The sequence below is a fragment of the Vidua chalybeata genome, chromosome 7 (genome assembly GCF_026979565.1).
Source record: "Vidua chalybeata isolate OUT-0048 chromosome 7, bVidCha1 merged haplotype, whole genome shotgun sequence".
NCBI lineage: Eukaryota > Metazoa > Chordata > Aves > Passeriformes > Viduidae > Vidua > Vidua chalybeata.
The window spans coordinates 8,387,445-8,400,127 of record NC_071536.1 but is presented as its reverse complement, the minus strand read 5'-3'; the positions used below and the strand labels follow the sequence as shown (position 1 = coordinate 8,400,127).

General features: G+C 39.8%; 1 protein-coding gene and 1 long non-coding RNA gene across 2 annotated transcripts in view; one reads left to right on the top strand and one right to left on the bottom strand.

The window, feature by feature from the left end:
• Position 1: 1 nt before the first annotated feature.
• On the bottom strand, positions 2 to 3,203 carry ASDURF (ASNSD1 upstream open reading frame). Its single transcript, XM_053947500.1, has 4 exons — positions 3,061 to 3,203; positions 1,260 to 1,313; positions 673 to 748; positions 2 to 91 (listed from the first exon to the last, which is right to left on the bottom strand). The coding sequence occupies exons 1-4, from the start codon at positions 3,133 to 3,135 to the stop codon at positions 21 to 23; spliced, it is 276 nt and encodes a 91-aa protein (XP_053803475.1). The 5' UTR covers positions 3,136 to 3,203; the 3' UTR covers positions 2 to 20.
• Positions 3,204 to 3,337: 134 nt separating this feature from the next.
• LOC128790413 (uncharacterized) overlaps positions 3,338 to 12,683 on the top strand; it is a 71,618-nt gene continuing 62,272 nt past the window's right edge. Inside the window, exons 1-2 of the long non-coding RNA XR_008431744.1 lie at positions 3,338 to 3,538; positions 7,447 to 7,797. This is a non-coding gene — a long non-coding RNA (uncharacterized LOC128790413). The remainder of the gene's footprint in view (positions 3,539 to 7,446; positions 7,798 to 12,683) is intronic.

Below are 12,683 nucleotides of genomic sequence, written 5' to 3'. Positions count from 1 at the left end.
GCAACGGGGAATTCACACAACTACTTCTTGATTTTAGCCTTTTCTGAATTTTCCAGCTCCTGATGTGCCTTCTTTAATTCATCTAATGCATCTGTGTAGGAGAAAATGACACAAATAATCAGTTTCATAAAAAGGAAATTTTATGCATAGATAAGTTTAAGTGTATATCTACAAAATTAGTAATCCCAGCCACTCGTTCAAATAAAGGGATAAACATAAAACACTAATTAAGCAAAATGCTATGTTTGTGTTCCATCATTACTAACACAAGCTATATAAGTTTGCTGTAGCATATTCCTCTTAAATTATACAAATATGATGATTTTTTTTCCAAAGAAAGCCACAGTGCAATAGGGGAATGGCCAACTTCTATATAATCAGTATGACTTCAATATTTGTAGTAAGAAAAGAGAACTGACAATAAAAATGGCAATGCAATTAACCCAAATCAAAGCAAAGAGAAGCAGCAATTGTTCACTCCAGAAAATTAAATTTATACTTCTAAATTTATACTCTTCTAATGTTCCATCATCACCTCTATTATCCATTCTCCTATTACTTTGTATTTGATACACAGCTGCAATTTTCTCATTTTAATATACCTTTCAAATCAGCTACAAATACAGCTTTTAAACATTAACTATTTGAGATACTCTTACACTGCAAACTTACTTTTGCACTGAGACAGCATTTCTGTCCGGTCTGCAAGGAAGAATATGTTGCTATTGGGTTGCTGCTTATAAACTTTCTGTAAAACAAAACCCACACTGTATTAAGTCAAAGCAGCAGATTCTGGAACCACACTGCAGCAGAAGTTGCTGTGGGTCCAAAAAGACACTCCTGGTATAAAAGTGAAGAGGTAAGTTCTGCCCTGTGAACACCAGCATACTGCTGTACCATCAAAAGCTCAACCTAAGACAATTCTGAATTTCTCTTTTCCTCATCCACAAGGGATCACATTCTATTTTAAACAAATGCACAGAAAAAGTAAGCATACCTCATGAATTCTTGTAATCAACTCAAAAATTTTAATGAAATAAATAAAACATAAAAAAGCAAAAAACCCCAACACTGCCCGAGTATACATAATCATATAATTTGCAGGACAAATTATTCTGAGCACAGCAGACCACATGTTTATTAAAATCCAGATTACAACAAATTAAAGACAGCATGTTCTGATTTTGTTGCCCTTCTTGGCTTTATGTTTATTTCTCTGCTGAAATTAAATAGTTAAAAGCACATTTGTAAAACCTTACCCGGTTCTTCTTCAAATTAGAAAGCTCATCAACTACAACCTTCTGCTCTTTAATCTGAAAGGCAAAAGATGTATTTGAATTTAATGATAAAAACAAGGCATCATATTATAATCCTAGTGGTGAGCATGTCTACTGATATTTTAAGACAGCAACATGCATGTATAGCTGCTGGTCTCCAAATGAATCAAACTTTACTGAAGACAAAGTAAATATAAAAATTACATACTTAATTTTTCTAGAAACGCTATTTTGCATGCATTGAATTTCTCTGCCCCTCAAGCCAGAATAGCTATAGATATTTATAATCAGAGAGCACATTTTTCACCTTCGGAAGAGAACATGTACACAACTAAGACAACATCAAATAACTTTAAGAAAATTAGCATAATATCAAGATCTTCATAATCACAGGTATGCTCCAGATTCGAAATGAAATTAATGAAAATCCAAATACTCCACACCTGTAGAGTAACTCCCATTAGGAGCAATGGAAGCTTTTCTATTGCTCTGGATTTTTACATTAACTTCCTTAGTGGGATTTACCACTGACAGATGTGGCAGATATTCCCATTTTCTTTTACAATGGCAGCTGTGAATGCTAAAGAGTAATCAGAAAAAGTTGCAAAAGCCAAAAACTGAAACAAAATCTGTCCAGAGGGCACAATGCTTTTTGTTAGAAGCAAACAACACGGGTTTCTCTGCTCTTCCTTTGTGTCTCCTCGAACTGGTGCAACAGTAGGAAGCTGCCACGGAGTTTGGTCAGCCAAACTGGATACGGCACACTGAAAGTTACAACTTTTCCAGCAGCTACATCAATCTCTTATATCTTCAACACCAACAAGGCAAAGCAGCAGAGCCATCCTCTGCTACGGACTAAACCAGCCACTCAGGCACAACAGAAGTGACTACCTGTAGCTCTGTGATGTCCCAGCTTTGCAGCTTCCAAGCAATTTAAAACATCACTGTCTCTATACATGGCTGTGCAGAAGTAATTTTTTTTATATAATCACATATGGGGTTGCAAAGGACTTCAAAGATCATCTAGACCCAACCTGCCCCCTGCCACGGGCAGGGACACATCCCACTAGACCTGGCTGCTCCAGGCCTTATCCAACCTGGCCTTGAACACTTCCAGGGTTGGGGCATCCACAGCTTCTCAGGGCAAAATGTGTGAGTGCCTCACCATTCTCACAGCAAACAATTCCTGCCTAGCATCTAACCCAAATTTGCCCTCTTTCAATTTGTACACATTACTCCTTGTCTTATCCTAAGAGTGATAAATTGGGTCAGGGATGTTTAGATTGGATGCCAGGAAAAGGTTCTTCACCCAGAGGGTGATTGGGCATTGAACTCCCCAGAGAAAATGATCACAGCACCAGCCCGACAGAGTTCAAACAGCTTTTGGATAACGTGCTCAGGCACACGGTGTGATTCTTGGGGTGTCCTGTGCAGCGCAGGAGTTAGACTCGGCCATTGGACATCTCTTGAAACTCACGCTATTCTGTGATTCTGTGAGAAAAACCTCACTGCGCCTCACTTGACATTTCAAGCTCAACTTGAAGCACTAAGACTCAAAATACCAATCTGACAAGCGAGCTATTAGCGAAGCAACATGGGCTCGCTAAATGCAGGCCGCTCTCGGGGCCCGAGGGCGCAACTCCGGGCACAGGAGCCCCGGTCCCAGACAGCACCCGCCCTCCTCTTCCTCACGCTGCTCGCACCCGAGGCAGCAGGCTCCGGGGGCTACCCGCGCCTCGGCCCGCATCCCGGCACAGGGCCCCGCGGGGCCGCCTCCTCTCACCCGCCGGCTCAGCTCCTCCTTGTGGCGCAGCGCCGCGCTCTCCCCATCCTCCTGCCACGGCGGGCGGCCCGACATCGCCCCGGCGGGCACCGGGCGCTCGCACCCGGCAGCGGCCACAGCGCCGCTCCCGACGCAGCCACCGAAGCCTGTCGCAGCAGTGCGCACGCGCGCCTGACGCGACACCAATCAGCAGGCGCGGCCGAGCGCGCGCGGGGGCGCGGGCCGGACGGCGCGAAGCCTGAGGGGGCTCGCGCCCCCGGCCGGGGGAAGCCGGGACTGCGCCGGCTCGTCCCGGGCGCACGGGGCTCCTGGGAGCCGTGTCCGGGCGGGCATCGGCACAGGCCCAAGGTGGAGATGACGTATGGAATGAGGCTTGGCAACTGTGCTCCTTGTGGAGTGTGTCGGCTTGGTGTGGTGTGACCCCGGGCTGCTGTCGGGCAGCGGGTTCTCAAACCCCTTTAAGCGGTTTAGCTTAAAGGTATTCCAGAAGAGATACGGATCACACACTGTTTAGAGACATTAGGATCATATGTTTCATTATGTTCATTATTAGAACATGTTTCCACAAGAAAGATAGAGAGGGACTTTTTAGAGGGGCATGTAGTGACAGGACAAGGGGGAATGGACTCAAACTGACAGAGGGCAGGTTTAGATTAGATACTTGATGGACATTGCTTACACGGAGGATGTGAGACACTCGCACCTGTGGCAGCTCCATCCTTGCAAGTGTTCAAAGCCGGGTTGCACAGGGCTCTGAGACACCTGCTCTAGTCCCTGCCCATTGCAGGGGATTGAAATGAGATAATCTTTAAGGTCCCTTCCAACCCAAACCATTAGGACTCTATGATTTTATTATTATACAAGATGGATGTTTAAGACCATCCACATAAGATGATCTTAACTTTTCTTTGTCTCCTCTATTCTACTATAGGTATGTCACAGTGATGCATATGTCTACCTGTCTTAATAAATACATAATCTCATTTTCATCCCTTTCCTTCTTTTTAAACATTGTATAATTATTCTAAACACTCAAGAGTAATCCAAACTTACAGACTGCTACTGATTGCTCAGTTGTAGGATTTTATGAGATTTCTATCCCACTTGTGATACTGACTGTAGTGCAAATATAGTTCAAATCTTCATGAACCATTTGAAATATTTGCAGCTTTAGTAAGAGAGGTAGGAGTGTTGACTTTGTTTGCTTTAATCTCACATCATCATTATATATTTTGATAATACTTAGAGTTTGTGAGCAAGATTGCACCTTGGTTGTATCCATGAGCTTGATTGGAATGTCTGTGATGTTGATCAAAAATTTTGGCAGCAGTATAGGAAGAACTAGTAGAAGGATGAAGAAAGACAATTTGGCTATAAGAATATTTGGTAATACACTTACTTGCAAAAGTTGTGCTTATTTGCTTTTAACAGAAAGAGAAACTGAGGTTACACTTGCCTGAAAGGTCAGTCTTGCTCTCCCCTCCACCTTTGAGCACACACTTGTGCCTCCAGCCTTGCCTCACCATGGCTGGGCGTGGGGCTGTGTGGTGGGACAGGTGAGGGAGCTCATCTGTTTTTCTCAGCAGTGCACAGTGCTGCTGTGATTCTGGCAGTCCCAAAGCAGAGCAGCTGAAGCTGCTGGGGAGTTGTTGCCCAGGGGGTGGAGTGTTTCTGGGGCTTGTCCTTTGACTTAGAGAAGAAATTCACATATCTGGGTCACATAGATCAGTTTTGGTGCTATTGCTCAGTGTGCTTTGTAGTTTGTCACTGTTGTTCTGGTGAGTAATGTGTTTAATCTGAGGAACTCCCAACCCTCTGCTGCCCAAGTTTTATTTGTTGTCCATGTGTTACAAAGGTTGATGATCAAGTAACCCAGTAGTCAAAGTATAATTTCTGTACTGATTATCCTTTTTATGTTCAGTAATAAATGCAGTTAATGTTTATTAATCAAAACCTGATCACTCAGTGTTATCGACTGTTTCAGAAGAGTGATGATAATGGTTTTGAGGCATAATAGCAAATGTTGAATGGTTTTAACTTCTGGTCTTACCACAAATTGATGATTCTTCTACTGATATGGAGTGGGCTTTTCACCGTTCCTTTTAAAATGAATTAATTCCTGTCACAAGATCACTCCTGAAGTTACAGTCAAACCCACAATAAGAGCTGCTGTGTTTGCAAGCCAGCAAAGGGAAAAGTTGGCACCTTTTCACTCCCTGTGCAGAGCAGTGTCATCTCCATTCAAGCTTGTTTCAGGGCTGCTGCTGCAGTTCTGGTGTTGGGATGTGCCTGCACTGTTATCCCTGAGAGCTGGGGAGGGAGCTTAGAGCTCATCTGGTGACAGCTAAGCGGGAAATGTCATTCAGTGACACATCTCTGGTCATTCTGCTTGTGTCTGTGCACTTGTGCCACCTCTGGTGCTCTAAACTCTTTTTCTTTTACTAGCATAAAACTATTTCTGGAGGTTAATAATGCCTGACACAATGCTAATAAAGTATCAATATTTCAGTCTTTTAAAGCCCTCAGCTTTTCAGTATCTGGCATCTTTACAAATATAAAAAATAACAGAAATTACCCAACAAGTCATGTAAACAGCTAAAAACCAGAAGTAGTTACTGATGCCAGAAAATCTTTGAAGTTGTTGTGACCTGTTAGCAAATGCATGGCCAAAACAGTAACCTTTAAATAACCAAGCTCAAGCTCCAAAAGGCTGCTGTTAAAACCACGCTGAAGAGGTGAGGCCATCCTTGTGACAACACTGTCAAGTCTTGAAGACCTCCGTTCATGATGTTGACAGTACATTTGTGTCAGAGGACTTTACAGCTGTGAGAGGCACAGGGTGGGACAGATACTGCCTTGGAGGCTTAGCAGCCTCCAAGTTTCCCTGGTTTTTGCTGTGGGCTGGAAATCCGCATGCACTTGATTCTGTATCTCTCAGCTGATGCTTGGGAACATGTGAAGCCACCATAATCAGTTGTGGGTTCAAGTCTGAGTGGTTTATGAGGTTCAGCTGTAAGTGACTGTACTCTGAGGAGACTTGTCATGCTTTAGAAGAACCAGTCACAGAGGTGCTTGGAGGGGAATAGCGCCAGGATAATTGTAGCTCTAATGTTGGCCACAAGAGAGCAAGCTGAAACTGTGCTAGCTGCTCAGACAGTCAAGGAAAGAGTGGTAAGACAGGTGGATGAGTTCTCTTAAAAGGAAAGAGCAGCACAGTCAGAGGATATTGCATTTATGTAGGTTTTCGTCTGTTTTGGAGCATCCTCAGTTCTGATAGTGGGTTATTTTGTATTCAGATACTGTATCGTCATAATCCAAATAAGTAGATTCTGATTTGTAACATCAGTCTGTGTTAATTTCACAGTTGAACCTATATTGTAATAATTTGCTAATTTATACCAGTCTAAGAAAACTAAAATAGTTGAAATTAGTTGGGTTTGCTTTATCGTAATCCTTTTGCTAATTCTTCTGAGACATCAGGATTTGAAGGGAGTTAGGTTAACTTACACAGCCAGAGATCTGGAATCTAGGCAAAGTTGTAGTTTGTTTCCTTAGGTTAAGTACCTGGATTGTCAATGACACAAGGAACCTTGCAAAACCTATAATCATTCTACTTTAAAAGTCCTGTCACTACAAGTAAAACAAGAAGTCTAAGCACTTTTACAGTCTTGAAGTCAGTTTTTTCAGCACTTTACTTCTGATACACTGTCAAAGCAATCTCAGAACTCATTTGCACAAAAATTCTGTGTAGTTCACAAGTATTAAATTATTAATTTTCTAATTAAAAGCAGAATTTCATCACTTTCACATGGAAGATTTTAAGGCTGTTGTCAAAATAGCTGAGAACTATCATCAGCCTCTCGTTAGTTTTTACAATCTGATTGCATACCTCAAAGCTTATAAAAGTGCTGAACCAAACAGCTTCTTTGTAAAATATTCCCAGCAGTCTTTCATCTGACGATTTAAATCAGAGAGGATTTAAAAATAGACTTTTCCAAGTTCACTCTGTTCTTCAGTGTAAAACTGAAGTAGCTGTAATGAGAGCCTTTCTCAAGGTCTTATGTTGCTGTACTTGAGAAGACAGTTTGACCTTTAATTTTCATAATTTTTCCTTCCTTAGTGCAGAACAATTTGTTGTGCACTTTGTTAGACTTTAAAAGAGAGTTAAGTTCATGTTAGTGCTAGTTTCACTTAGAAATGCAGAACTATGAGATTTGGGTTTGTCTTTTGCAGGGCAGTCCCTCACATGCTCTGAATAACCAATGCACAGGTTTACTGCATTAACTACTTCGAATATGTTCCAGATACACATTTTGAGCAGTGGAATGTTCAGGGATCTTAAAAAATCAAATGCTGTGTCTTACAAAACAAACATTTTGTTTGCAGTATGAAGATGGAAGCCTGATGCCTGGATGCTGGAAGTTCTTCTGTTGGTGCCACCAAAGAGCAGGCATATGAGAGGCTTAGAACTGCTCAGGAACTTTGGATAGACAGATACCTCATTTGGATTGTCTTGGATTGGGCATCTTGATATAAAATCAGATTAGTGCTAATATTTCTGCCTAACGAGAAAAGGAAAAGAGAACTGCAGCAAAAACACTCTGAGTGAAGAGTCAAAAAGTCACTCAAGTGAAGACTTACTGCCCAATAAGTGAAGCTGAGTTAGGAAGTCTGGAGAAGACTGGAGTGATAATTATGGGCTTGCTTCTCTTTCCTGTTGGGAGTGCCTCCATGACAGTAAGTACTGTGTTTAATACTATGTACAACTGATATTTTCTGGAAGATAAAACTCAGAGATTAGATTGTTTTGGAGGAGTAGGCAGGCCTGAGCAGGATGGGCTGAAGGTATGGAAGAGGCAACCTGCTTTTGCTCCCATGATATGGGTCTCCTGGAATCAGGGACTTGGTAATTTCGGTTGAGATAGGTTACAGCCTCATAAAGCACGTTCCATAGGCACACAAAAGATACCTGAGTGAGAGCTTGGGCAGAACAGAACATGTCTGAGCAGGCTGGAGAAAGGAAGAAATGCATAATACCTTTGTAAGGCTCTCTGAGGCAAGAGTCAAGGTAAGGATGTTGGCTCTAAGATGCCCAGTTGGATTAGGATCTTGTCTAGGTTGTTTTATGAAATATGTAACTCTCATGTGTATTTTGTGCCTTTGTTCTCACTGTCACATACATTTGGACTTAGCTCCTGCTACTGGGCAAATAGAGCCACTAGAGAGATTGTTTTTCCAGGTTTGGAGATAGGAGTTATTTGAAAGGAAACACTAAGGTTTTCAAATTCTTACGTGCCATGTTATCAAACAGCTTGTTGGGCTTCATTTATATTTAAACTTCATTCTTTCTGTCTTAGGCTGCACACATGGCAAAACAACCTGGCATCCAAAGAAACTGAACCCTTAGGAGAACTTTCAGTCTTGAGGGTTATACTTGTTCACTATCCTTTTATGGTGAATGGGATACTTAGTGCTTTCAGGTCCAAAGAACTCAAAATGCCCAACTGAGATCGATGAATACAGGGGGGAAATCTAAGCCAAAGCTGAGTGAGTTGTCAGGGTGAGGAATAGAACTTGAAGGTCCTGGCTTTTATTCACAATCCACTTTTGAGCATTAGTATTTCCATGTTTAATTTATTATTTCCATATTTAAAATTGGCCTTTTTTTGCTTCATAAAGAAGTCACAGTCAGAAAACTACTCATTGCAGAAATATTAATTGAACTGAATGGCAAATGTGTATCTATTTTAATTTTATCACAGTTTTTATGTTGACTGTTTCAAACCTTCACGCTTGCTTGGGAACCTAGATCCTTCATCTCAGTAGCTGGAAAGAAAATATTCTGATCAGGTTCTCATGGACCAGCAGACTAAACATTCCACAGCTACGTGACCTCTGACAGAAAAGCTCACAGAAAAGAGTTCGTGAAGCATTTATTTTGGGTTATCACAGAACAAAACATTTCTATTTGTCATGTTGACATAAAATTTAAAAAGGCAAAATTCCCTGGTTGCAAGTTGCTGTGCCTTAAGCTTTACAATGATTGTCATCTTATTTAAAGTCTTAACATTGCTGAGATGTAACTGTTTTCCCCAAATACTCTCCTGTGAAACACCATCACTGATCCTATACTCTTTCCCACTTTAACATGGTCTTTGGAATAAGTACAGCTGTTGCAATTAAGAAAGAAAGGCCTATGGCAGCACAAAGGGGCAGGCTCGAACTACTGTGAGGTGTAAGAATCTCATGTTTTAGGTAGTGTAGTAGTCCTCAAAAGATTTCCTTCTCTTTCAAGAAGGAGCCACTAGAACAGAGAAACCAGCAAGGAAAATGCTGATAGGCTTTGAATGTTTGCCTTATCTGTATCTGGTATAGTTACTTAAAATGCAGTAATGCTGCCTGCATTGCTGGTATTTTCAGTGCTGATTTTTAAAATGTTAATTTATCATTTAGAGCAAGAATAACTACAAGGGAGGGAGAGGTATCATTGCATAATTCCTGGAATATATTTTAATTTTTAATTGTTGAATGTTTAGCAAAACTTTGCCCCTGGCTCTGAATTTAACGGTAATTTAGGTAATAGAATTAAAGTCTTTCTGCCACTGACATACATTATCACTCGTGAGAGAGGTAGCCTAGATAAATCATACAATTTTGTAACATTGAGCATTTGAGTAACATCCTTGTTATTAATATTCTGACCTTTCTTTTAAGAAGGTTACTGGTATTTAGCACTTCAAAAATCAGTACAGTAGCTATCATCAGTACAGTAGCTGTCTGGAAAACAAAACAACCCTAAACTAGCACTAGATACTTGTAAATTAATATCTCAGCGTACACACAATGTAAGCTCAGTTAATACTGTTAAAGCAAACTTTTAAAACCTTTTTATGAGTTATAAATATGACATTATCAATGTAACTTGACAGACTTACTGAGAAGTAGTAACCTTGGTTAGCAGTGAAAGTCAGAAATAAAAATACTGAATTTAGAATAAACAAGCTTTGTCAAATTTTGCTTATAGGTTGCTTATAGGTCTCAATAGGTTGAAGTGACAGTCCTGTCAGCATCAATTTACATGGCATAAAGGAGGAAAATTTAGTGTGCCCATTAGTAAAGTGGTAAAATTGGAAGCAACATGGATGAGCTGTGACTACATTTGATTCTCTCCAGACCAGAATAAACAGAGAGGCATGACAATAAATTGTTATGAAGGAACATACATTTCTGGAATTATTCCAGTCCAAAAGGATGAAAGTTTTCCCTAAAGAAGGGAAAATGGGCAACTTTTTTTTTACTTTCTTTGTATCTTCTTAGCCTTCTCTGCTGTTTCCACCTTCAATGAAATCTTGAAAAATGATTATCCAGGAGATAATGAATTGGTCACAGTCCTCTTATGGACAGTGTTCAGAGCTCAAAAGACAATTCAAAATTTAAAGCAACTCTTAGACACAAAGTATGGTTAAGATTTGACTGCAGGGGTTCTTGAGTTCTCTGTCCCAGTAGGAAAAAACCCCTACATCTGAGCCCCTGAACAATGGTGTCACAGGCTGTGCTTGGCTTAATGGTAAGCAGAGTTAAAGTGATAAATCTGTTACAACTGTTCTAGAATTTATACAGTAATCAGCACAATTAAAGCAGAGCAGGTTTGGCCAACACCTGCTGAAGAAGCCTAATAGTCTTGCAACGATCAGATTTACCTTATTACTTACACAGCTACTGCAGAGATTACATTAAGGTATCTGATTAAAAATGGTATTAACTAGAAGGACGTCATGATCTCTTTAAAATCAGAGGAAGACAATAATTGCTCTTTTTTTTTTTTTAATTTTACTTTTTATCTGAAGTATTTAATTGACTTTTAATCCTCTGTTAAGTATGTCCACTGAATACAGCCTAACATATATTGTTTGCTACTGAAAGGGATGCAACAGCTCCCCAGCTGCACGTAGAGGCATTGGAAGTATTTTTGGCTAAGAGATGAAGCCTTTAGCATTCAGTTACTGTTCATGTAACTTACACTTATTTGTTTACTCTGTTTTCCACAAAGTGTTTCCAGGAGACTTTGCCAGGCTTATTTTCAATCATGCACTAGACTAGACTCCAGCAGACTGTATGCTTCCTCCATCAGTGCTCTGCCTTTATCTTTTTAATAAAACAGCTAACACCTTGGAGAATAAAATATATTATTTGAATGACTGAAAAATTGGAACATTTTCTTCACAGATGACACTGGGAAATGAAATGCATTTATTGTTCTGAGTAAGAACAATAAAAAGGATTTATTTTTTGTTTACTCTCGTATTTAGTATTTTAAACTGTAACAAAGTCATTATCATCTTATTATAGAACCTGGATGTGTGATCTGCATCTTGCTTGCTTAAATGAATAGTACTCTGCAAAGCTAAATTCTGTTGCTTTTCTCTTGTAGATAATTGGAATCAAATGACTTGATTACAAAACAAGATGAGCAAGGTTTATGTGGTAAAGAACTATTTGGGTTATTGCATTCTTCTTGCAGGGAATTTAAGCAGCACAGTCTTGAACATCTTGCTGCTGGAGGATTTTCATTAGAATTAGTAAAATTTCAGGTCTTATCTGTATAAATTTAACTGTGTGGAAGTTTGTGAATACAGAAATACAAGTTTATACATATGCACATAAGCCTACTGTATTAGATAATAATCCTAGATATTCTATTTATCGTTAGTAGCGTTTCTTTATATTGTAGAATTCTATGTTTCATATGTATTTATGTTGTCAAATGGGGACAAATATGGACGTTAGATGATACTAAGCACTTAAAAACTCCTGCAAACAAACAATAAACACAAAGAATTCTAAATAGCTTTATACCTTAAGAGATGCTGTTCTTGCTCCACATCTGATCTGTCTTGCCTGCTGATACACAATTTTGTCTTGGGCTTGATGACCTCTGAGGATGCCAGATGCTGTTTTGAAAAAGATTTGTAAATCATCATGGATAAATCAAATAATATTTTTTCAAGTTTACAGAAGTCATTAAAACCTAAACTCAGGTGAGTTAACACTTGGACAAAATTAAAATTTGTACAAACAGAACAGCAAAAGAGGAAATGTCACATGTAATGAATCAGAGCTAAATATGCATCTGATACCACTGCAGTTTGCTGTTTTCTTTCAGGCACTACTCCACTCCAAAACCATGCAGGATATCTTAGTATTTATCTTGGCAAGCATATTCAGTACAAAATGTATACCTCAATATATTATCTTGACAGTATAGTCAGTGTTCAAGCTGCTTTTGGATTTTCAAACTGAAGGTATTTTTCTTTGACCAGGCTGCATCATGCATATAGCTGATGAAGAAAGCTGAACATTTGACTCTATTTACTGAACAATTCCATTTCTAGCCATGGCAGAGTTTGAATGTGTCTCATATTCTGATGCTGAGGACAAAGCTGAGGAGACTGAGGGTAAAGTCAGTGTTTTGTGTTCCAGCACGTAGATAGGGAAGTGGAGGAAGAGGAGGTTTGTAGTATTCAGCCTCTTCCCAGCAGAGCTTCTAATGACAGGTTGCACCATCTATTCTGCCTGCATATCTAACCCTATGCAGAACAAAAATGAGGAAATACTTGCTAGAT

What these genes read in the sequence shown, in the direction of transcription:
- ASDURF (XM_053947500.1), bottom strand. Translation starts at nt 3,135, where the DNA reads ATGTCGGGCCGCCCGCCGTGGCAGGAGGATGGGGAGAGCGCGGCGCTG. An exon ending in AGGAGGAGCTGAGCCGGCGG is followed by an intron (nt 1,314 to 3,060) that starts GTGAGAGGAGGC and finishes TTTGCCTTTCAG; the next exon opens with ATTAAAGAGCAGAAGGTTGT. An exon ending in AATGCTGTCTCAGTGCAAAA is followed by an intron (nt 92 to 672) that starts GTAAGTTTGCAG and finishes TCTCCTACACAG; the next exon opens with ATGCATTAGATGAATTAAAG.